Source organism: Ceratotherium simum, chromosome 14 (genome assembly GCF_057802395.1).
Source record: "Ceratotherium simum simum isolate JZ-2026a chromosome 14, ASM5780239v1, whole genome shotgun sequence".
In the NCBI taxonomy this organism is placed as follows: Eukaryota; Metazoa; Chordata; class Mammalia; order Perissodactyla; family Rhinocerotidae; genus Ceratotherium; species Ceratotherium simum.
In genome coordinates this window covers 9,852,958-9,878,153 of record NC_141913.1, presented here as the reverse complement: position 1 = coordinate 9,878,153, position 25,196 = coordinate 9,852,958, and the positions used below count along the sequence as shown (strand labels likewise).

At 40.9% G+C, this 25,196-nt stretch overlaps 3 protein-coding genes across 6 annotated transcripts in view; 2 read left to right on the top strand and 1 right to left on the bottom strand.

Annotated features, from left to right (window-relative positions):
• ESCO1 (establishment of sister chromatid cohesion N-acetyltransferase 1) overlaps positions 1-1,464 on the bottom strand; it is a 79,607-nt gene extending 78,143 nt beyond the window's left edge. For 3 of the 4 annotated variants that reach the window (XM_087439007.1, XM_087439011.1, XM_087439012.1), the window contains exon 1: positions 1,315-1,464. The gene's annotated coding sequence lies outside the window, so the exon portion shown is untranslated. Of the gene's footprint in view, positions 1-1,055; positions 1,221-1,314 lie in introns of those variants that run through there. The other variant, XM_087439008.1, reaches the window with a different exon arrangement.
• On the top strand, positions 965-4,924 carry LOC147915258 (uncharacterized). The gene is made up of 2 exons (XM_087439013.1): positions 965-2,252; positions 3,325-4,924. Exon 1 carries the CDS (start codon positions 1,086-1,088, stop codon positions 1,527-1,529), a length of 444 nt encoding a protein of 147 aa, XP_087295139.1. The 5' UTR covers positions 965-1,085; the 3' UTR covers positions 1,530-2,252; positions 3,325-4,924.
• Positions 4,925-4,973: 49 nt separating this feature from the next.
• Positions 4,974-15,972, top strand: SNRPD1 (small nuclear ribonucleoprotein D1 polypeptide). The gene is made up of 4 exons (XM_004421041.3): positions 4,974-5,109; positions 8,233-8,309; positions 10,924-11,115; positions 14,857-15,972. Exons 1-4 carry the CDS (start codon positions 5,096-5,098, stop codon positions 14,931-14,933), a joined length of 360 nt encoding a protein of 119 aa, XP_004421098.1. The 5' UTR covers positions 4,974-5,095; the 3' UTR covers positions 14,934-15,972.
• Positions 15,973-25,196: the final 9,224 nt, after the last annotated feature.

Sequence of the window (25,196 nt, the reverse complement as noted above, 5' to 3'; positions counted from 1 at the left end):
AAATTAAAAAAGTTCCAGTGGTGCTGGTGCCCCATGCAAAGCAGAAACTAAGGACCTAATCAGAAGAGAGGCTGAATACAGCATAGTTATCTGAAAGCAGAATGTTTTAAACTGAAATCCGTGTTTTACTCCGTTTTTTAAAAACTAATGTTTAGGTAAGGAAAAAACAAAACCCACACAACATCCTGCTATTCCACTGAGTAGCATTCACTTATTGGTTTCTGCAAAGACTATTAACTGAAATATCATTCGATGATACTATTGAAATACTTTGTGCTGCAGTTAATCCATTTCAGCTATCCAAAGGCTACAGAAAACAAGGTTCACAGCACTTCTCAAATCTCAACGATTTAACTCCTTCCTCCTTCCCTGCTGCGCCCTCCTCTCTCGGAAAACACCGTACCTGCTCGGTTTTCAGAACTTAACATTGAGGGGTGGGGGAGGGGAAGGTTGGGGGTGTGGGGGTGGGAGAGTTCTCTAATTTTTGGACTTGCTATCCCATTCTGCCTGAGTACAACAAACCCCTGTAGTAAAAGAACCTTATGAATAGTGATGAAAATCGAGGACCAATTTCCTTCTGCTCGCTTCTCTCTATCTCTATAAACTTCACTACGGCCCTCAATGCACCCATTTCTACGCCAGAGCAGCCCTACCTGTGCCCAGACGCCCCCTGCCCAACTCGAACTGCTCTATGAGCTTGGACCCGGGCCACTGCTCCCCTCCCAGTCTAAAGACTGAGGAACCAAGATGCCCATCTCCCGCCGCGCAGACTGCAGAGGCCTGAGGGTTCAGGCCGGGTCAGCGAGGGGCGGCGGGGGCAGGGGAGCAAGCCGCAGGGACCGCAGCTCCGCGCCGGCTGGTGGGGCTGGCTCCGGAGAGACGCCGGGAGAGAGGGACGCCGGGGGCGGGGACAAGGCCCGGGCTACCTGCGGGCCGCCGCCCTCACCGCCCCAGTAGTCGCAATGGCTGCAAGAGACCGCCGCGCTCTGTGAACCCTCGCGGCCGCCTAGGGAGCCCCGGCCTGCGCCCGTCCGCGGTCACGGCCCCTTCATTACCTCTGACCGCCCGGCAAGCAGCAGCAGGTGATGCGGCGACTGGGCAGCCGAAACGCGCAGGCTGGTCGCCTCCCACCCCTCCCAGGGGCGCCAGGAGCCCGGACCAAAGAAGTGGGAAGAGGCGTGCGAGACAACGCGACACAGAGGGGGGACAGGGAGGGGGAGAACCCTCCGGCTCTCCGGAGGGACTGGAGAAAGGGAGGCGAGGACGCAGGCGGCGCGACACCACGCGGTGGGGACGGTCGGGACGCTCGCGTACCTTCCTCACTCCTCCCTGAGGGTCCAACGCGAGCCAGCAGATCGCCTCACATCCGGGTATCAAGAGACACTCAGCCGCTTCTGCCGCGACCGCCGCCTCTCCCGCGGCGCAGAAACGCCGAACTTCCGGCGACGACGGCGACGCCTCGCCGGTCAGATGGGAGTTACCTGCGACCGTCTTGGGCGCGCTTGCGCAACGTTCCTCTTCAGCCCTAACCGGCTCAGCTGACGTACCCAGAAGACGAAGATGGCCGCCACGCTCGCTGCGTGTCACTCCGTTTTTCACCCGGCCGGGCCCGCTGGGCGTCGGGGAACAGGGAGCCTGTGTCCATCCTCGGCGCAGGCGCGGTGGGAGGCCTCGCGTGCGCTCACCGCGGGTGGGCTGCTCGCGGGGAAGCGGCGGCGCCCCCTGGCGGCGGCCTCTTGCTCTTCCCGCGGTCGTCTCGTGGAATAATAACACCCACGCCCCCAGCGGTGGTGGTTTGTCGTGGAAATTCGTCGCCCCCGCTTCTTCTGTTGGTTGCGGGTACTGCTCTTCTGCGACCTCCAGGTCACATACCTTTAATCTTCGACATGGACCAATGTAACGAAAAAAGGAGGCAACTGACCCTCTCTCTCCTTCCGCGGCACTGCACTCCCTCGCTTCCAAAAAATGCAGGACTTCACCGTCTCCGTGCACACTTTCCTCCTTGTGCACCAAAGCACAAGCGTCGACAAGAAATTGTATAATGTTCCACTAGATTTAGTCATGGCGGGTATTCAGATAAAGCTTTGGCTCTTCGAAGCCTCTAAAGATAGAATCCAGCGTTCTGTCACTAGGATCGTGGTTGCCACACTGCTTTTGAACGCTTTCTGTGCTACTCCTTCCTTTTTTGCAGAGATGTGAGGATGGATAAACGCTACTCTTGCCTTTGAGAATCTAGAGAGAGGTGATCATAGGTAGGTTCTTCCCTTCCTGACCTCTTTTTTTGAAGCCAGGTACAACCAAAATGTGCTCTAAGTTTGAGAAGCCTGATGTTTTTCTGACATTTCCCACAAAACTTTATTGAACTGCTTGTTACTTTAGTCTGGGGAGATTCCATGGTTTAAAAAACAAAATAGGTGAGGCCATTACCCACATCACCGTAGGTTGTGTTACTTAGCAAAAGCCTGTCTACTGCCTCCCCCACCTCCAATTCCTAATATAGGTATATTCTTTTTTTTTTTTTTTTGTGAGGAAGATCAGCCCTGAGCCAACATCCATGCTAATCCTCCTCTTTTTGCTGAGGAAGACCGGCTCTGAGCTGACATCTATTGCCAATCCTCCTCCTTTTTTTTTTTCCCTCCAGAGCCCCAGTAGATAGTTGTATGTCATAGTTGCACATCCTTCTAGTTGCTGTATGTGGGATGTGGCCTCAGCATGGTGGGAGAAGCAGTGCGTCCGTACACTCCCGGGATCCCAACCCGGGCTGCCAGTAGCGGAGCGCGTGCACCTAACAGCTAAGACACGGGGCCGGCCCTATAAGTATATTCTTTAATGACATATGCCAAATGTCTTAAATTGGGAAAAAAGTCAGGAGTAGACTGCTGACCTGATTGAAGCTGGTTATCTACCAGAGCATCGGACTTATATCTTCTTTCACCTTTAGATTGTCAGACAACTGGTGTAATTTCTTTCTGTGTGTAAACCACTTTATCTTCAGTAACTTAAATTCTGGCATACACACACACAAACCATATTTACAAGTTTCCATTCCCACAAAATAGGCCTCTGCTTCTGAGTGATCTGTTCCCCTATATTTGTTTTGTGGCCACGATCCAGAGCATAGCAATCCTTACAAGTCTCACACCATATTAAATATATATAATAAATATAAAATATATATAAAACATAAATATAATTATTTATTTAATTTTAATTTTAATTGGCACATTTAGGCCTTGTTTTTAATCCAGGGGCTCATTAATATCATCATGAGTTTTGTTTTTTTTTAAAAGTCTCTCCTAAGACTGGTTTTTCTCTTGGTTCTAGGTGAGTTCCCAAACTGCAGAGGCTACTACCTCTCCATTCACATCCAAAAGGGAAGAGTATTCCCTGCGAAGGTCTGATTGGATCAGCTTACATCCCAAGCCCACTGTGGACAAGTAGTGGAATGTGATGAGTGACAGTTAAGGGTAGAGTCAGCTTCCTTAGGACCACATGGATCACCAGGACACTATTAGGAACTGTTGGGAAGAGAAGGGGATACATATTGAGAAGACAACACACAAATGTCAATTACAGTCTTGCTACCCAAATTGTGGTCCATGGACTAGGGGCATCTTCATCAACTAAAGTCTTGTTAGAAATGCAGAATTTCGGACCCCACACCAACTGAATCAGAATTTTCATTCTAAAGTTTCCTCCAGGTGAGTCCTATGCATATTAAAATATGATGAGCATTGCCTTACAACACCCAAGACTTCTGATGATCAGAGGTGAAGTCCAGGCTGGAGATACAAATTAAAGCTGTGGTTTTGGAGATCACCTAGGCTAAAGACCAAAGTATCCATAAGGAGACTACACCCAGGGAAAGCCCCAAAGCACTCCAATATGTCATGGCTCAGTAGAGGATGAGGCAGCTAAGGAGACCTAGAAAGAGTAGCTAGTAGGATAAGAATAAAACCAGGTGTGCTTGGCATCCTGGAAGCCAAGAGAGGAGGGTGTTCAAAAGGGGAGTGTTTGTGTTGAATGCTTCTGAGATATTGAGTAAGATGAAGATAGAAGTTTGTCTTGGAGGTTTTGATAACTATTAGACAAGCAATTTCAGTGTAGTTTGAAGACTGAATTGGAGATGATAAAATAAGTGTAGACAGCTCATTCAAGAACTTTTTCTGTGATCGAAGTCTGGCAGTAGCTGGAGCTGCAGCAAAGGAGAACTTTGTTTTGTTTCTAAGATAAATTTGTTTGCTGATGGAAAAAATTCAGTAGAGAAGGAGAAATTGATGATTCAAGTTAGAAGGGGATAACTGAAGGAGTAAAATTCTTGAGAAAATGACAGATGGGATCCAGGCTACAATGAAAAAGAATTTACCTTTGAAAGAAGCAACAATGCTTCCACCCTTGTGATAGGAAGGAAAGCAGAAGGATGGCTTCTGTTTTCTTAAAAAAGTATGAAACATTAGCAGAGAGTGATTTGGGAGATGGCCTGTAAAAGGTTTCAGAAGGAGGAAAGAAAGAAGATATGAACTAATTTGTGAGATTATTATAGAAGCATAACACAGTCTCTGAGTAGTACCTCTTTGAGGTTTGTGGTCAGAATTTAAGGTAAAAATAATCAGCTAAATCGTGTGATTTTCTTCAGGTACATTAAGTAATGCTGAGGTTCCCGGTGTTGGAGCAGAATTAGCATAATCCTTTGGGCTTCTCTCAGAATTTCCCTTCGTGCAGGGATATATTTAGTGCTGCATAACACATGGCGCCCTGTCGTGGCGAAGTGCGACGGCGACAGGCCTGCTAATTGGATTTAATCTCCTCAAATCTCCCTCTTGCGGGAAATTTCCTTTTAGACTAGTCCTAACGCCCTCAGCAGTCGCAAGGTACACCTCCAGCCGCCAGAGCCCGTTGTGGCGACCCTCGCGCCGGAAGTGAGTGCGGCCCAGCCGGCCTCGGCGTTTCCGCCGTGCGTAAGCAGTGCTCAGCGCGCTCTTTGCGTCGGAGCCCCGGCAGTAGGCGTTTCCGGCCATTCATACTCCCAGTCCGTTGGCGCTTGGTTGTGGCGTTGCGTGCACTCTCGGATCGAAAGGGCGACGGCGCCGCTAGCATGAAGCTCGTGAGGTGAGGAGGTGACCAAGCGGGATGGGAGCTGTGAACGGACGGTTTGGGCCGGGAGCCGGGCTGCCCCAGTTCCAGGAGGCGCGAAAGCCGCGTGCGCGCGCGGCCTGCTGACGGCCTCCGGCGCCCGCCGCTCCCGCCCCATCTAGGCCGCGGGCGCTCGCGCGTGGCTTTCGGACTGAATCGCGCGGGGATCCCGCGTGTCTTCCAAGAAGTAGACGTAAGGCCGAGACGTTTCTTCCCACCTAGTGTCTTAGAGGCCTTAAAGGTGCAGCGCCAGGCTTACAAACTCGTACTTTCGGTTCCTTACCGATTTTTATATCGAGTACAACTCGTGTTCTAGTCTAGGTTACTTTTCTGGCTCCTTTCAGCTCCCAGAACCGGCAAATATAGGTAGGTCCACGCTCCCTGAGAACGTGGGAGACAAAGAAAAGGAAAATTATATGCTTCTGCGAAAGTAGTTTAAGTTGATCCGCTTTTCGTGATGAAACTTACGTCGCATTTAAAAAGAGTACTTAGAAGTTGCGGGAGTTTATCTGGAAATACCGAAACCCATTTCCGAAATGTTTTAAAATCGGGGTTGGACTTCTGACTTCATAAGTTGGTCTTTTTCCAGCTTTATTGAGATATACTGGAATTTTTTTCAGAAGGTAGAGCCCCTGCCTTGTTGGAACTTTATGTTTTGTGATGAAGACAGACAAGTAGATAGTTTCTAGTATGTTTGAAATAACATATAAAACCGTCAATATTTTATTCAGGGTGGACTTTGTAGAGAAGGCATTTAAGGTTAATTTTTAGTCCATTTTTGTTTGAGCTAGAACTTTTGGAGAAAAAGTCTCAGAATTTAAAGTACATTTTCTCGATACCTGCCAGTTTGAATGTGTTTATAGTTTCATATATTTATAATTTGATATATTTTGAATCATGCAGTATGCCTGCTTTTTGTGTAAAATTTCTTTTACTCAGCATATTTTTTTTGAGATTCGTCCACATTGTGGCGTGTATCGCTAATTTATTCCTTTTTATTAGTGAATAGTAGTCCATTGTGCATTTAAGAGTTACGTATTTTGTGTAAAACTGTTTTGAACATTCTTGTGTAAGTTTTGTGTTTTGTTCCTTCATTTCTCTTGGGTAAATACTTAGGAGTGGAGTTGCTGGATCGTAGCACAGGTAAACGTTTAGTTTCATGAGAAACTACCAGACCATTTTCCAAGGCGGTACTATTTTACACTCCCGCCAGCAGTGTATTAGAATTCCACTTGCTCCACATCGTCACCAGCATTTGTTGTCGTCAGTCTGTTTAGCCATTTTAGTCCTTGTATAGTGGTGTCTCATGGTGTTAATTAACAGTTTTCTAATGATTAATGATATTGAGCACTTTTTCACCTGCTTATTGGCCATTTGCATGTCTTTGTGAAGTGTCTTGTTTTGATTGTGTTGTTTCTTTTTATTGTTGAGTTGTAGGAATTCTTTATATATCCTTTGCCAGATATAATTTCTCTCAGTTTGTGGTTTGCTTGCTCATTTCCTTAGTAGGTAATGTCTTTTGGTGAGCAAAAGTTTATTTTGAGGAAGTCTTGATTTACCAGCTTTTGGTTTTATGGTTCTTACTCTCTATGTACTGCCAAAGAAACCTTTGCCTACTCTCAAACCATGAAGATTTCTCCTGTTTTTCTCTAAAAGCTTTATAATTTTAACTTTTATGTTTAGGTGTGATCCATCTTGAGTTAATTTTGGTAAGTGGTGTGAGTTAGAGGTCCAGGTTCATTTTTTCTATATGAATTTTTAATTATTCCATGTTGTTATGGATTTCATCATTTGTTGAACAGGCTTTCCTTTGCCTGTTGGACTGCTTTGGCACTTTTGTAGAAAATCAACTAAATAAATGTAGATTTATTTCCGGACTCTATTTTATTTCGTTGATCTATTTGTTGTTCCTGTGTCTTGGTTACTATAACTTTAACCTATATACTACTCTAGCCATCTGTCTTCCTAGAGATTGTCCTAGAGATAGAAGGTTGGTAACAATTAGTATTGATAAGGATTTGCATAATGGATTTGTAATAGCAAAATATATATATGTGGCCGTGGAAATATCTTCAGTATAAACTGCTAAATGAGAGTACAAGTTATAGAAGTCGTTAAAGTATGGTCCAATTTATGTAAAAACAAAGTTTATGCATATGCTTATAAATGCATGTAAAAATGTAGTAGAAGAATAGCCCTGCATACAAAGAGGGAGTTAAAAAGGGAGACTTTTACTTTTCTCTATTTAGACATGTACAATAAGTGTGTAATCTTTTACTACCAATTATAATTTCCTGATTTCAATTTTGTGGCTTATAATGACTTTGAGATCTGTATGTCTGGATTGGAGGTTAAGCTATATAATGGTTTTTGTTAGTGCCATCAAGTCAATCCCGACTCCTAGTGACCCTGTATATACAGTGAAGTGGAACCCTGTTCCATCTTGTTACGCCATCCTCGCACCTTCCGGCGCTATATCGGGCAATGCTCCACTGCTATTCGTAGGGTTTTCATGGCCAGTTTTTGGAAAGTGGGTGGCCGGGTCCTTCTTCCTGGTCAGTCTTAGTCTGGAAGCTACACTGAAACCTGTCCACCATGAGTGACCCTATTGATACTTGAAATACTTGTAGCGTAGCTTTCAGCATCACAGCAGCACGCAGGCGCCACAGTATGACAACTGACTGACAGATGGTGTAGTTCTCCGGCCAGCAAACAAACCCAGGCCATGGCAGTGAGAGCACTGAATCTTAAACGCTAGACTACCAGTATAATGGTTTAGAGAATCAGAAATATCCAAATGGCAGTTTCTCTTATTATTATGCTCCTTCATAAATGTTGAGGGTATAATTCAGGGAAAGCTGAAATTGTTATGCAGATTATTAATAAGAATTGATACAGATAACATCTCTAGCAGATTTTCAACAGCTGGAAATTTCACCCTTTTGACTTAAAACATGATTTTAAAGTGTTAAAAGTGAAAATTTATTTTATTCGTAGCAGATTTTCAACAGCTGGAAATTTCACCCTTTTGACTTAATAAACATGATTTTAAAGTGTTAAAAGTGAAAATTTATCATTTTATTCCTACTGTCTTCATAGATTTTTGATGAAATTGAGTCACGAAACTGTAACCATTGAATTAAAGAATGGAACACAGGTCCATGGAACAATCACAGGTATGGAGGTTGGACTGCTTTATAACGCTTTTTTTTTTTTTTTTTTTTTTTTAAATCTTTTCCACCTGCAGGTCAGAGTTCTTTTTTGGTTGCTTAATGAACATTATTGTCATATAGATCTCATTGTTTTTGTCTGAATTATTTCATTGACCTTCTTACTTAAACCTCACCTTAAGTACTTATGTTACGACCAAACTATATGTGACCCCTGTTTTCCTGCTTTTGTGCCTTTTATGCCTTTGCCAATGTGTGTGCCCCTCTGCCTGGAATGTTGCTTCATTCGAAATACATTTTACTTTTTAGGATTTTGTGTTCTCTGTAGAGATTGTAAAGTCCTTGAATAGAGGATGGGGTTTTTATGTCTGATTACCTCGAGTGAAAAATATGTGGTAAATGGGGAGGGGGTAGCGAGGAACCATAATTTTAACCTCACTAAGACAATAGCTGTGAGCATAACATTTTGAAGTATTTTGTCTAAAGCAAAGAGTTAGGTCTAACTAGTTAGGTCTAACTCTTTGCTTTGATAATATTGTATATTTGGTTTTATATTTAAGGCCACTACATTTCTTCACTCATAGTAGATGTCCCAAAAGATTTCAAATTTTCAAAAGAGTTGATGAGCCAAATGAAATAAAATTCTATCTTAGCATCTGATCCCATTCTCTGGAATATTTAAGTTATAAATTTATAAATAATTTTTTAATGTGTAGATCCAGCATCTGAATAAACCAAGAGAAATATACAATATTAAACTGGTATTATTTGTAAATACACTAGAATTTTGCAACACCAGTTCCTGTGAAAGAAAATCAGTACAGTATAAGGTTTTGATGCAGTCTCTGACCATAACTGAGGAAGTGTAATTGCTGTCCTGTTAAAATTCTGTAAACAATAATTGTCTGCTCTCTCCTGAGCCCTGTGTTAGATGTTGTAGAGGAAGCGGAGTGTTCTTGCTTTCTAGGAGCTCAAAATCTAGTGATGGAAGACACACACCCACACGCAAATAATGTAATGCAAGGTTTGCCTAACATATAGTAGGCACTTAAATGATTTCCTAGTGGGAAAGTTTTAGTAAATTGGAGGAGCAAAATCCAGTAAAAATCCAATTCCTTCCCCCACTGACAACCACTGTTACAAGTGTCTTGGGTCCTATGTGAATATTGTAGCCTTCACAGGGGAGATAGTCATACTATCTACCATAGGGATGTTGAGGATTAAATTAAAATGCCTTAGCATGCAATTCCTGGAACATAGAAGGAGCTCATAAATCTTTTTTTCTTTTTTTCCTCTCTTGATGGATCAAGGTCCTCAAGGAGATGGAATATATCAAAAGTATATTAATTTTAAGAAAGAAGAGGACCTCCTCTTCCTCTGACTGGCAGGAAGGAGGAAAAGATTAATAATACTGAAAATTTTGAGGTGAATGTTGGGAAAGTTGAAAGAATTCATGTTTTCTAGCGTTAACTTTCTAAGGACAGAAATTAACTAGAGCTTTAGTTTCCCATTTGTTCACATATATTGGTAAAGCCTCCAATAATCAGATGTTGCTGCTATAATGCCATATATTCTTGCAAGGCAACGTTGCTTTTATTTTGTAAAATCTCATACTAAAAGTAATGGCTTAATGGGAGCAGTAGTTTGAGGGCAGACCACTCAAAACCTGTGCAACTTGGTAATCAAAAATATTTTAAAAAGGGCCAGCCCCGTGGCTTAGCAGTTAAGTGCACGCGCTCTGCTGCTGGCGGCCCGAGGTCGGATCCCGGGCGCACACCAACACACCACTTCTCCGGCCATGCTGAGGCCGCGTCCCACATACAGCAACTAGAAGGATGTACAACTATGACATACAACTATCTACTGGGGCTTTGGGGGGAAAAATAAATAAATAAAATTAAAAAAAAAAAGTATTAAAAAAAAGAGTAACAATCCTTTCCCAAAAAACACAGTTAAAAAGACACGTGAGAGGGCTGGCCCTGTGGCGTAGCGGTTAAGTGCGTGCGCTCCACTGCTGGTGGTCCGGGTTCAGATCCCAGGCACGCACCGATGCACCACTTGTCAGACCGTGCTGTGGTGGCATCCCATATAAAGTGGAGGAAGGTGGGCACGGATGTTAGCTCAGGGCTGATCTTCCTCACACACACACACACAAAAAAGACGTGAATTTCTAGTAATAAGGAAAAATACTACAGTACGTATAGGACTTTATTTTAAAAACAAAGATGAAGATAGCTTCGTGGAATTGGGTGTAAGGAAGTTATGGAGACAGTGGGAGAACCATGCAATAAGCATTGCCAACCCTGAGATAGGATACATGGGGACACTGGAAATAAGGCATGTATACCAGTCACGGTTCCTCCAGGGCTTGCTGCATGCACTTCTGTAAGCATACCTAACTCTGCAAAACGTTAGCATGCTAGGGAAAATCTCTGTGAAGGAAAGATTGCTGATTTTAACTGGCATTATTCCTCCATTTAGCAGTTGGACTAAATTATGTCATAGAAACTTGCACTGTAGCAGAACAAACAGTACTCTTTGTAATATGGTGTTGACTGTGGTTTGATTAATTGGTTGCCTTCGTATCATACTAATAATTGCCCTATTTTTTTCCCTTTAGGTGTAGATGTCAGCATGAATACACATCTTAAAGCTGTGAAAATGACCCTGAAGAACAGAGAACCTGTACAGCTGGAAACACTGAGTATTCGAGGAAATAACATTCGGTATTTTATTCTACCAGACAGCTTACCTCTGGATACACTACTTGTGGATGTTGAACCGAAGGTGAAATCTAAGAAAAGAGAAGCTGGTAAGTTTGAAAGATTATAAATGTTTTTGTGAATGGTCTATTTATACCCTAATCCACTATTCAAAATATAAACCTATGTGAACAACACAGGTGTTTTTGTTTTTTTTAATCTCATATATTTGCCGTGAGTGCGTATAGTGTATTATAGTTCCTGGTGTTGTTATTAAAAAGACTGATGCTGTTCTTACTTCTCGTCCCTTTGTGCATGGCCTTGTTCCCCACCCCCTACACACTTTGGAAGATTTGGAGATTGACTCTTTATTCCTGTTTTTCTGAAATTTCTTTTTTTTTTTTTTTTTTTTAATTTTTTTACTAATTTTTAAAATTTATTTATTTTTTTCCCCCAAAGCTCCAGTAGATAGTTGTATGTCATAGTTGCACATCCTTCTAGTTGCTGTATGTGGGACGTGGCCTCAGCATGGCCGGAGAAGCGGTACGTCGGTGCACGCCCGGGATCCGAACCTGGGCCACCAGCAGCAGAGCACGCACACTTAACCGCTAAGCCAGGGGGCCAGCCCTTTTCTGAAATTTCTTAATGACTTGGCATAGGGTCTTTGCTTGCCCTCACCTTTTTTCCCTCCATTTTATTGTTCTGAGTACCTGGTGGACCCTTTCAATGTGGATATTCTTGCCTTTTAGAGCCAAGAAATTTACTTGTATAACTTTGATGAATTTCTTCTCTTTTGCTTGTTCTGTTCTTTGTTCCTGGAATTCTTTTTTTTTTGAGGAAGATCAGCCCTGAGCTAACAACCCTGCTAATCCTCCTCTCTTCTGCTGAGGAAGACCGGCTCTGAGCCAACATCCACTGGCAATCCTCCTCCTTTTTTTTCCCCGAAACCCCAGTAGACAGCTGTATGTCATAGTTGCACATCCTTCCAGTTGCTGTATGTGGGACGCAGCCTCAGCATGGCCAGAGAAGCGGTATGTCGGTGCGCGCCCGGGATCCGAACCCAGGCCGCCAGTAGCAGAGCGAGCGCACCCAACCGCTAAGCCACGGGGCCAGCCCCTGGAATTCTTTTTTTTTTTTTTTTTTTTTTAAAGATTTTATTTATTTTATTTTTTCCCCCCAAAGCCCCAGTAGATAGTTGTATGTCATAGCTGCACATCCTTCTAGTTGCTGTATGTGGGACTCGGCCTCAGGATGGACGGAGAAGTGGTGCCTCGATGCGCACCTGGGATCCGAACCCGGGCCACCAGCATCGCAGCGCGCGCACTTAACCACCAAGCCACAGGGCCGGCCCAAATTTATTTATTTTCCGCCCAAAGCCCCAGTAGATAGTGGTATGTCATAGTTGCACATCCTTCTAGTTACTGTATGTGGGCCGTGGTCTCAGCATGGCCAGAGAAGCAGTGCATCGGTGCACGCCCGGGAACCGAACCCGAGCCGCCAGCATCGGAGTGCAAGCACTTAACCGCTCAGCCACGGGGCCGGCCGTGGCTTTGGAATTCTTAATAATTGAGTCTTGTGACTGATTCTTTAAGTCTTACCTTTTCACTCTTATTTCTTCTCTCTTTGTCTTTTTGTTCTTTCTTCTGAGAAATTTCCTTGATCTTACCTTTTAATATAGTTTATACTTAATCTCAAGCCTCCTTGTACTCTGATAATTTTTCACAGAATCCTGTTCTTGTTTTATGGATGTAATTTTTTTATCTGAAAAATATTGTTAGAATATTAATTATAATTTTGGTTTTTGGAAGTCTTTTTGTGTGTGTATGTGTGTGTGAGGAAGGTTAGCCCTGAGCTAACATCTGTTGCCTTAAGTATCTTGCACTTTGTCCATCTATTATTTAACTAGGGCTCTAAAAAGAGAAGTTCTGGGAAGGGAGGCTGAACTCCTCAGCTGGTGGGTTTCACTGTAGGGTGGTTTAGAAGTGAGTTGACCTCTTCACTGAGGAGACCGAAATTTTCTGGATGTGGGAGTCTTTTTCTGGAGCTGGTTTTCTCACGAAAAGATTCCATTTGGGGCCGGCCCCGTGGCTTAGTGGTTAAGTGCTCACGCTCTGCTACTGGCAGCCCGGGTTCGGATCCCGGGCATGCACCATCGCACCGCTTCTCCGGCCATGCTGAGGCCGCGCCCCACATACAGCAACTAGAAGGATGTGCAACTATGACATACAACGATCTACTGGGGCTTTGGGGCAAAAAAAGGAGGGGGGTTGGCAATAGATGTTAGCTCAGAGCCAGTCTTCCTCAGCAAAAAGAGGAGGATTAGCATGGATGTTAGCTCAGGGCTGATCTTCCTCACAAAAAAAAAAAAAAGATTCCATTTGCCTACTGTGGGAGACTTATGTCTGGCAGCCAGCATTATAGGAGCAGGGCAGGAGAAAAGAGCTGGGTAGATGTTTATGTAATACCACGATTTTGAGACTTGTTTCTCCCTTCCAGCCACACTAAGAAATATACTTTGCATCGTGACCCACTCATACATATAACTGTAACAAAAGTCTTAGGAGGAATCACTTAGTCTTAATTCATGCAAATGCCCTTAAGTTTTTTATCCTAATCTCTTTCAGTTAAAAAAAATTTCGGGTTGCAACCCATAGCTTGAGAAACACCGACTTAATCCCCCTCTCCCTTCGCCTTAGCTCTGTGCCTTTTGCTGCTGTTTACTTTGCAAGTGTTTTCAAATATGAAGCCTTTTTGCCTCAATATCTGTAGGTTTATTTTACCTTTCCTCTCTTACCTACCTGTTGGGGATATAATCATTAGTTTTGCAAGATGGGGAAGAGGCCTGGCCAGTCTACTGCTCCACATAAGGATTGTCAAACCTTTTTTTTCTGTTTTCAGCCCCGTGCCTCATCATCTTACCCCTGGCTTCCATGGTCCTAGATCTTTTGGGAGTTGGTCTTCCTTTTACTAAACATTTACAGTTCTCCATCTACTTTCTGGCTTAAAAGTTTGTTGAAATCTTTCAACCACTGTGTTTTCTCTGCTTTTTTTTTTGCTGCTTATAGGTGTTTATCATCTTTATCCCTTTTCTATTATGAGTAGTATTTCAGAAGGAATTGGATGTGTGTGGTTAATCTGCCTTGTTTTAACAGAAGTCCTAGACTTATTCTTTATTGCTTTGAGTGGTAGACTATAAACAGTAGGTAGAAATTTAGGTTGTGACTGACTTGAACTCCATGTCAGGATTTTTTAATATTCATATCTGTCTGAAGATGAAATAAGTTCATTTGGGAGATGAGTTTCCATCACTGTGATATTCAGGTAGAGTTTGGATGACTAGGTGACAGGGATATTTCCATATGGATTAGAGTAGTACTAGGTTATGATTGGATCAAATGATTTAAGATTCTGAAGAGTCATGAGGTTGTTATTGGATGTAATATATTTTAAACTTTCTTGGCTCTTGCTTGGTTGGATTCTATTCAGTAACGAAAAATCTGGCACATGGTGTTCATGTTCTATTCCATTAATATGATTATCTCTTCCACCTTGTGTGAGGTTCAGATCATTTGCATTTCATTTTGTGGTGAGTTTGACACATGATACAAACAAAGAATGTTTTTAAACTTGATGAATTTCTCAGTAAATAAGTTCAAACGAAACAAAAAAAGTATCTTTGTAGGCCAACAGTTCTTGGTTCTGCATGATAATGTGTTGGGAGGGGTGACTCTGAGGTTACCTTTAAGAGAAGCAGAGTTAAGGTTTTCTTCACTATAGATGCTGTTTTGTGGTGGCCAGGTAACATCAGCCCAGAAGAGAATTTACCTTACTTTGTTTTTTTCTTCCCTCAGTTGCAGGAAGAGGCCGAGGCCGAGGAAGAGGAAGAGGACGTGGCCGGGGCAGAGGAAGAGGGGGTCCTAGGCGATAATGTCTCTCAGGATTACTGTTTCAAAGTGATATGTGATTTGGCATCTTTTTTGTACAGGTTTTGTTTGTTTATGTCAGTTTTTAATAAACATAAATGTAGGACAGTTGTCTGTTGACTATATCAAGTTAAGTTTTAATAGTTCATATATATTCATCATACTAGCTCAGTAAGATCTAAGCATTACTACTAGGCAGTCCCAGAATAATTCCATTCTTAGATCAGACTTTCAATTTTTTAAACTAAAATATTTCTTTTATGAATATATATAGAATAGACACCTTTTTACTTCACATGCACTGAGTATGCATTTTGTTTTACTTTGACTCCGTTCTGTGGAGCTTAACTACAAGTGAAATAATAAATTCTTTTTGGTACTCAGGAACTAAAGTCCTATGGAATGGGGTGTAGAATTGGTTCTCCTTTCCTGAGTTTTGCTCAGGAAGACTTAGAAACTTAGTATGGAGACTTAGATACTTAGTAAGAGATGATAGTCATCTTGTAATTCAGGAGTCATTGATTTTTTTGTCATTGTTAACGTTTTTTTGGTTTTGTTTCATTTTTTAAGTTCTCAATAGAATATAGTTTTACATTCTCTTGAGTTGAAACTGCAGATAACATTCACTAGATCATCAGTTGTGAGCAGTGTTGAAACCTGTTAATGTGGAGTGTACGTGTCATTGGCTCCTTTATCAAATACTTTTACGAGGAGTTTTTAAGAACAAAAGGAAGAAGACTAATTTTGTTTGACAGCAAAACTAGATTCTTTCCAGTTATTAATAAGGATTTTTTAAAAGTTGTTTTAATTGATTAAGCTTAGAGAAAAATACCTCTCGGTGTGTACAGTCCTTGTAAAGTTTACTACCATTTGTTTATATGATTAGGAAAAAACCTAACTTTGAGGATTAGGGGAGAACTAAATCTGTGTTTTCATTTAATCATGCATGTGGAGTTTTGTTTTTTAAATAAGAAGCAGAAAGATTGTTATTGGAAAAAAAGGTTTAGGTCTTATAAGGTTATATAAATTGAGAGAGAAAGAGCATATGTGTGTGTGTCTGTGTGTCTCATCCTTTTCCATCCTCTGGTCTTTGGTGCTCCTATTAATGGAACCCAAGCAGAAGGCAAAGGAGCCAGCCTAGTAATGCAACAAGGTGGAGAGGAGATTTGAAGAGGACAAACGGAAAAGACTTGGTGCAAGGAGTGAATAAACATAAGTTGACTCCTGCCCTCATGGAGCTTATATGCTAAAAGGGAAGTAGAGTTAAATATTGATATGTAATTGCAAATTGAGTACTCTGATGCTAATGAGTATTTCATCTTATCTTCTCTGTTTTAAAAGCAGTGCATATGGCAGCTCATTTTGGTTTTAAGTCAAATGCCAATGTAACATAAAAGATTTTAACTATGTTTTATTTTTTGAGTTTTAACGTCTAGATGTTTGCAGTGTGAAACCAGTCTAGTAATAGTTTAAATGTAATACTAAACTACAGTGGGGGGCCGGCCCCGTGGCTTAGCAGTTAAGTGCGTGCGCTCCGCTGCCGGCGGCCTGGGTTCGGATCCCGGGTGCGCACAGGCGCACCGCTCCTCCGGCCATGCTGAGGCCGCGTCCCACATACAGCAACTAGAAGGATGTGCAGCTATGACAGACAACTATCTACTGGGGCTTTGGGGGAAAAATAAATAAATAAAATCTTTAAACTACAGTGGGTACTAGATTGGGTTTATTCCACTAGAGGTCATTATTTCATTTTTATGTGAAAAGAAATTACATGAAGAAAAAGCTGTCTGAGCTGATTGCCATTATTAACTATAATGGAAGCGTTGCAGTACAAATAGAAAACAGACTCGACTGTAATATGCTTCTTTCCTAAAAAAAGTATATAGATAGGCTCTTAGTGCTGCTGCATTTCACACACATCTGATATCTTTTAAAGCTTAAGGTTATATTCGTAAAATTTGGTTTGTTTTTTAATTGAGGTAATGTTGGTTTATAACATTATATAAATTTCAGGTGGACATCATTATATTTCAACTTCTATATTAGACTACATCGTGTTCACCACCAAAAGTCTGGTTGCCATCCATCACTGTACAAATGTGTCCCGTTACCGTTTTCCCTCTCCCCCACTAGTTTTTTTTTTAAGGAATTTATTATGGGTTTAAGTAGAAAACCGTAGGTGAAATACTAGTCAAATTTCACAGCATGTTTTAATCTATTATAATTGTGTTATGCAAGGATGGCTTAGTATTTTGAAATGTATTAATATAGTCAGCAGACAAAATTCACGTGATCTTCTATAATAGATGTCAGAATGACATACCACACTCATTCCTGAAAACCCAAACTAGAAGATACTTGCTTAACATGATGAAGAAAGCCCATCTTAAACTAATAGCAGACATTTTCTAGAGACATTGCAATTAAAGGAGCAACAAAAAAGTATGTCTGATATTGGTCTTCATTATTTAGTGTGAAAATTCTTGTGGATCCACAAAATAAGAGCTATACTTTGAAAAGGAGAAATTTTGCATTATTTACTATTTTCTGTGTGGGAACATAGTAGTGTTCCATTTATCTGAACCAGCTTTCCCTCTCAGTAAAGTTTTAAAGTTTTGTTTATGTATTTCATATATTTTGGGTAGGGTTAGTATATAATATGAGATTCATTGTATGAAAGAAGAATAGCAAAGGCTCTACATGTCACATAACAGTAGATCTGGTTATTTGTGGTCATGTTCTATAAAGTTGCTCTGAACCCTGAATTAGGACGTATTGAACCACTGCTTTTAGGGAAAATACAGGGTTAAATTTCTGTGAGCCTCTGGTCAGAACATTTTCATCAACCGATCAATACATAACCTTGTTTTATGTGTGTTTGTTTAAAAACAGGTTATTTAATATATTTTGTATCATTTACCTTGAATTCACAACCAGCAGCACTATTAACTCATGCCTGAACAAAGTTTTTCTAGCACATGTATTTTCTCTAAAAGGCACATGACAGCCTTCTTGTGCCTACATAGGCTTGGGGGCCATTTTAAACAACATCAAAAATATTTAAAAAATTTTTTTAGTGTGGCACTAAATTGACCATGAAAAGGAAATTTGTTTGCAGTAAGAGAGCTAAAATCAGACAGAGTGATGCTTTGTTCAGCCTCAGCTGGGAACATGCACATCAGGTGACAGATTTTTTTGTTTCTCTATGCATGTCCATGCATGACCGTGAAAGCACCACGAGTATTGGTTTTGGAGTTAAAAATAAACTTTAGCAAGAAAGTAACTTCCCAAATACAGAATCCATGATTAATGATGATTGATCATACATAACATGTTTTGGTAAGGTTATACCAAGGTATTTTATGTTACAGTGAAGAGATATTTTATCCTACTCTAATTGAATTCTGACTGTTTCAACAATTCTAAGATGGATTTTTAAAATATATTTAAAAATCTCTGAAATTGAGATTCATCTTAAATGGTAAATTTAGTATCAAATTTAAAGTCAGCAAACTTTTGCTAGTAGTAGATAAAATAAGTGCATCTAAAAATTGATTCGATGAACTGAACTACAGAAGTTTGTTTTTTGCTGCAGAAGAATGGCCCTGAGCTAACATCTGTTGCCAATCTTCCTCTAGTCTGTACATGAGCCACCGTCACAGCACGGCCACTGATAGAGGAATGGTATGGATCTGCGCCTGGGAACTGAACCCCAGGCTGCCCAAGCAGTGTGTGCCAAACTTAATCACTAGGCTGCCAGGGCTGGCCCCTGAACTACAGAAATTATAGTGTGATTCATGTGGTTCTTAAGTAGAGCCGTGTGAGTTACTATGACCACTTTGTGTTTAAAGGATAACATGCATTGTGAATCTGCAAGGAGAGTAAAGATTTTTCATGTTTTCCAAAACTTTGTGATTTCCCCCTCTTCAAGTACTTGTGGAACAGTGGCAAAAATCAGTTTCTAGCTTCTAGCTTTTTGTAAAATTCCTGAGTCATAAAACCTAGAATATACAACCATGTACTGGGGCTTTTGGGAGGGGGAAAAAAAACCGAGAGTAATACCATATTCCGGGGTGAGAAGACTGAACAGTATGAAGATAGAATTCTTCCAATTTGTAGGTGTAATGCAATTATCTTGGTGAATTTTTGAGTAACTTCTTTATTGATAGTATGTCAACTAATAGGTATTTAATGCTCATTCTGTGTGAGATTTTTCTGATTAATTTATAGATTTAGTGCTATCGTCAAAAAAAGATTTTTTAGTGGACAGTATTAACTACTGTCATTTGACAAATACTGGAGTGCTTACTCTGTGCCAGGTCCTGTGCTAAGCTCTTTACATGTTATTTCCTTTTTTTTTTTTTTTTTTTTGTGAGGAAGATCAGCCCTGAGCTAACATCCATGCCAATCCTCCTCTTTTTTTGCTAAGGAAGACCGGCCCTGAGCTAACATCTATTGCCAGTCCTCCTCTTTTTTTTTCCCCCTTTTTCTCCCCAAAGCCCCAGTAGATAGTTGTAAGTCATAGTTGCACATCCTTCTAGTTGCCGTGTGGGGGATGCGGTCTCAGCATGGCCGGACAAGCGATGCATCGGTGCACGCCTGGGATCCGAACCCAGGCCGCCAGTAGCAGAGCGCGTGCACTTAACCGCTAAGCCACAGGTCCGGCCCTACATGTTATTTCTTTTAACCCTCAGAACAACTCTGTAGCAGATAGTATTTTCTGTTATCAGAGAGAAAACTTAAGCCCAGAGAGGTTAGGTAACTGCTTAAAGTTCCAGTTTTTAAGCAGCAGAGCTGGGAATTAGATGCAAGTCTGTGTCCAAGAACCCTGTGTTCTTAACTGGTAAATTGGTTCTGATGTTCATTCTGAAGAATGAAGAGGCTGTAGGAGTTGCATCATTTTGCTAGAAAAGACTTAGAAAGGAGTGGGGGAACTTAACTTGATAAGATACCGCACATTGTTAAGTATTAAAATCAGAGGAAATTATCTTGATGCTCATGCAATTTCGGCCAGATTTCATTTTTGATTTATCAAGTACATTTTTTAATAGTGCTTTTTGCTGTCGAAGGTAGAAGACCATTTGAGCTGGGTTAATGGTAAGATAAATTTAAAAACTTTAAGCAGTTTATCAAGATCTCTCAAAAGCCTTAAATTTTTTTTCTGTCCTTTGATCCAGGATTCCATTTGAGTCCAAGGGAAAAAATTGACACAAACTTAGTCATAAAGGTACTCATCACGTTTCTTAATTAAAAAGGAAAACAACTGTGTATTCCAAAATTAGAGGAATGGTTAAGTAAATCACTTATAGAATAGACCAGGAGTCACCAAATTTTTTCTGTAAAGGGCCAGATAGTAAATATTTTAGGCTTTGAGGGTCATATGGTCTCTCAACTATTCAACTCTGCTCAAAGCAGCCGTAGACAATGGATGAACAAATGGGCAGAGGGCTGGATTTGGCTTGCAGACGATAGTTTGCCAACGGCAAATACACTCTAGTGCCATTGTAAAAAAAAAAAAGGTTTTGGCAGTCAACTGACTGAAAAAAAATACTTGCAAAGCCTATGACCAATAAAGAGTTAATATCCAAATATAAAATACTTCTTTAAATTAGTGAGAGAGAGAATCCAATAGAAAAGTGACTAAAGAATATAAACAGGCAATTCCCACAAGAGGAAAGTCCGATAAAATGGAGAAAAAAAGCTGCCTAACATCTCTAGAATTATGGGATGCAAAAGTAAAAATTTGCTGCACATTTACCCAAGGGTATATATTCAAGAATATTGTAGTATTCTTTATAATAGTTAAAAAAAAAATTGCTAACTACGTAAATATCCAACAGGAAAAGAATTAAGTTGTTTATGTATATAGTAAAATACGTCAATGAAAATGAACTAGAGCTGCATGCATCGACATAGATAAGTTTCAAACAATATTGAGCAAATAATGCAAGTAGCAGAATGCATATAGTGTTCTATAAAAATACTATTAAGAGGCTGGCCACGTGGCGTAGCGGTTTAAGTGCTTGCGCTCCACTTCCGCGGCCTGGGGTTCGCAGGTTCGGATCCTGGGCGCGCACCAACGCACCATTTGTTAAGCCATGTTGTGGCGGTGTCCCATATAAAGTAGAGGAAGATGGGCGCGGATGTTAGCCCAGGCCAATCTTGCTCAGCAAAAAGAGGAGGATTGGCATCAGATGTTAGCTCAGGGCTAATCTTCCTCAAAAAAAAAAAAAAAATACTATTAAATAAGGAACATATAAAACTTGTGTAAGGATGCTGACATATGTGGTTAAAGTTTAGAGATGTGAGCGAGAATGGTTGATAAATTCAGGAGAGTGATCACCGCTGAGGGTTGGAAGGAAGGAGAGGAGTGTGGTAGTAGATGGGGACATGAGTTTTAACCGGATAATGTTCTGTTGCTTACGCTGGGTGATGGGGGTACTTACATTGAACCATACGAAATTGCTGATATTTGATTTCTTGATCTATAAAAACATCAGTTTCATATGGTTTAGCTTAGTATTTCTGTGCGTTTTTTAATATAAAATAGAATTGAAGCTGTGCATGAAAATTTGGCTAAAGGAAAATAAATATTAATCCAAGTACTATCACTTCAGCTACATTATCTCTGACATTGGTGAGTGTGGGCATAAGAGGTGGACATTTGCCATTATGTATGTTTGGTTAGTAAAACTTAAAGCTTGCTGGGAAAGTTTCAGAGGCCCACCTACTGTCAGCCATTTAACGATTTGTAGCATTTGCTGACTTCTCTTTTATTTATTTATTTATTTATTTATTTATTTATTTATTTATTTATTTATTTATTTATTTATTTATTTATTTATTTATTTATTTATTTATTAGTGAGGAAGATCAGCCCTGAGCTAACATCTGATGCCAATCCTCCTCTTTTTGACGAGGAAGATTGGCCCTGGGCTAACATCCGTGCCCATCTTCCTCTACTTTATGTGGGATGCCACGACAGCATGGCTTGACAAGCGGTGCATCAGTGTGCACCCAGGATCCGAACCTGGGTTCCCCCGGCTGCCAAAGCACGTGCACTTAACCGCTGTGCCACCAGGTGGGCCCCCGCTGACTTCTCTATCATGGCAATTTCAAACTACCAACATGCTGTTAACCAGCTCACAACATTTCTGAAATTTTGACAGTCAGCCTTTGTACAGTGGTGTTGCACACCATGACCATCTCCCCACCTCCCCCCTCTTTTCTCTCTGTTCTTACTTGAGGGATAAACAGCTCATTGTTTCTATCTGGATTGGTAAGCTAGGCCTTTTTTGGTATGGTCCTGACAAGATGAAACTATGGAATTGGAGATAGGTTTGGGGTGGTTGGTTAATGCAGGTCCTGGGAGTTAGAGTGATGGGTATGGAAACCCATAAAACCCTCTGCTCTAAGTGGTTCGCAAAGTCTCTTCATTGTAGGTTTTCTGGCCAGCACTCACTTCTTGACTTCCTGTACCAAATTTCTTCAAAATCAACTGTCTAGGGACAATCTATGCTCCCAGTCTCTTAATGCCTCTACAGTCCAAGTTTTCCCCGCTCTGCTACCTCTGGCTATTTGTTTTAGCAACAGAGAGGTAAAAGGTGATACCTTTCACTTTAGTTAAGTTGTAGTGTACCAAGGTCTGTGTTGACATGTCTGTTGAAGCACAAAATGACAAGAAGGTTTTCCTATACAGTATTTGGAAGGTGTGTTTGAATATGTTTTTTTTGGTTAAATATTGGGAGTCACATTCCTGAAGAATGTGAGGAAACTCCATTTGAGAATAGGCACTGAGGATCCATGGGTGAATGACAAACACCCATAGAATGTGGACCTTTAAGTAGTATTTCTGGTGAATACCTTCTGATAACTCGTTGCAGTTGATAAGTAAATTAGTTGGCTTGGTATAGAAAATTATATCTATGTCAGTGTCGGAAGATACTTTGTAGTTCAAGTTCATATACCAGAAGAGCTGATTCTAAGTAATTTTACTAAATTTTTTTTTCTTTAGACCTTAAGCCTTATTTTTTCTGAAATTTCAATTTTGTCTTTGAATATGCTTGAATTTTTACTGACACGTGGATATATTTTTTTAAAAACAGTTGTATGGAGATGTAATTCACATACCATACAATTTACCCATTTAAAGTGTACAATTCAGTGGCTTTCAGTATATTTAGAGTTGTGCATCCATCACCACATTGCATCACCCCAAAAACGAAATCCCATCCCCTTCAGTCATCACTCTGCAATTCTCCTTGTCCCTCTATAACCCTAGGCAACCACTAATCTGTTTTCTCTCTCTATAAATTTGCCTGTTCCAGACATTTCGTATAAATGGAATCATAATGTGTGGTCCTTGAGAACTGACTTCTTTGACTTGGCATCATGTTTTCAAAGTTCATCCAAGTTGTAGCATGTGTCCATACTTCATTTTTATTGGTAAATAATGGTGTGGATATACCACATTTTCTTTATCCATTCATCAGTTGATGGACATTTAGAGTTGTTTCTATTTGGGGCTGTTTTAGGTAATACTGCTGTGAACATTCATCTACAAACATATGTTTTCAATTCTCATGTATACTTCTAGGAATGGAACTACTGGATTGTGTGGTAGCTATGTTTAACACTTTGAGGAACTGCTAGACTGTTTTCCAAAGTGGCTGTACCGTTTGACATTCCCACCAACAATGTCTAAAATGTATAAGGGTTCCAATTTCCACATCTTCACCAACACTTAATTATCTGACATTTGGATATTATTTGTATTCTGTATTGCCATAACACTAGGAAATGCAGTGTCCATGTTGTGCTAAATTAAAGAGACTAAAGTATAATCACTGTACCTTCTGGGTTCGAATGGCAATTTTTTTCTCCAAGAATGTTGCTACATTTTAAAACGTGACAATCATATTAAAATCACTAAGACAGCATTTCCACCTGCATAAAATGAGGCTCATAAAAATTAAACATCAATGAGATTTTCACCTACATCTACCCCAGAACTACTAGTGAGAACACATCATGCTAGGTGGGCCTGTCCCTGGAAGAGGAGGTGAGAAGTCATCCATTATCTTGGTGACTGAAATAGGATTCCAACAAGATATATGCTTCCGGAAACAAAACCTCCCTATCAGCTCTTGTTCCAAATCACTGCCATAGTCTCATAATAATTGTCCCTTGTCAACTGGCTGCAGGAGAGAAGTAAATCCTGGACAATGGAAACTGCTAGGCGGCTAAGGCCATGATTGTCCTGTCTTTAAACAGCCTTCATAGTGGCAGAGCTGACCATTTGAGGACAGAGCCGTCCCTGAGCCTTCCACTCTGGGAAACCTCTCAGGTTAATTTCATGCATCTGAAAAAAATCAGCCTTTCTTTCCATAACAAGGAAACGTTTTCATCCTAGAAGCCAAAATAAAATATGGAAAAGTAACTGACAGGAACTTCCAAACAGTTTAGTGGTCATTCAGTAGCTACATTTTTCCAGTAAGAGCCTTCTAAAACAGGAGATTTTGCAATTTCAGTGAAGACATAGGCCCCAGCAGGGTGTTTCCAATTAAACAACAGTGCTTCCACATCTGCTTGTCACAGACTGACCTACAACTCTGCACAATCTGAATGTAGGCTCTATTCTGCAGTTTTAAGATTTGAGCCACAGGCCTGGCATTTGTTTTTGTTGGGTATTTTCCACTAACTCTGCACAAGTAAAGCATTTGATCATTGTTCTTTGTTGCTTCTTGCTGGAAATAATGTACATCATCTGAGAGATTTAGCTAATATGAATCTTAATGTACTGGTAGATTAAAGGAAACCAATAAACTTTTGGGGGAACTCTATTAGTCAGGATTCTCCAAAGAAACAGAACCAATAGGAGGTATTTATATATAAAAAGAGATTTATTATAATGAATTGGCTTATACAAACATGAAGGCTGAGAAGTCCCTCGATCAGCCCTCTGCAAGCTGGAGAGCCAAGAAAGCTAGTGATGCAGTTCCGATCTGAGTCCGAAGACCTAAGAACCAACGGTATAAGTCCAAATCCAAAGACCTGAGAACTGGGAGAGCCAATGGTGTAAGTTCAGTCAGAGCCTAGAAGACAGATGTCCAGTTCAATCAGGCAGAGAGAGCAAATTCTGTCTTCCTCTGCCTTTTTCTATTCAGGCCCTCAATGGACTGGATTTTGCCCACACAAATTGGGCAGAGTAATCTGCTTTACTCAGTCTACCAACTCAAATGCTAGTCTCATCCAGAAACACCTTCATA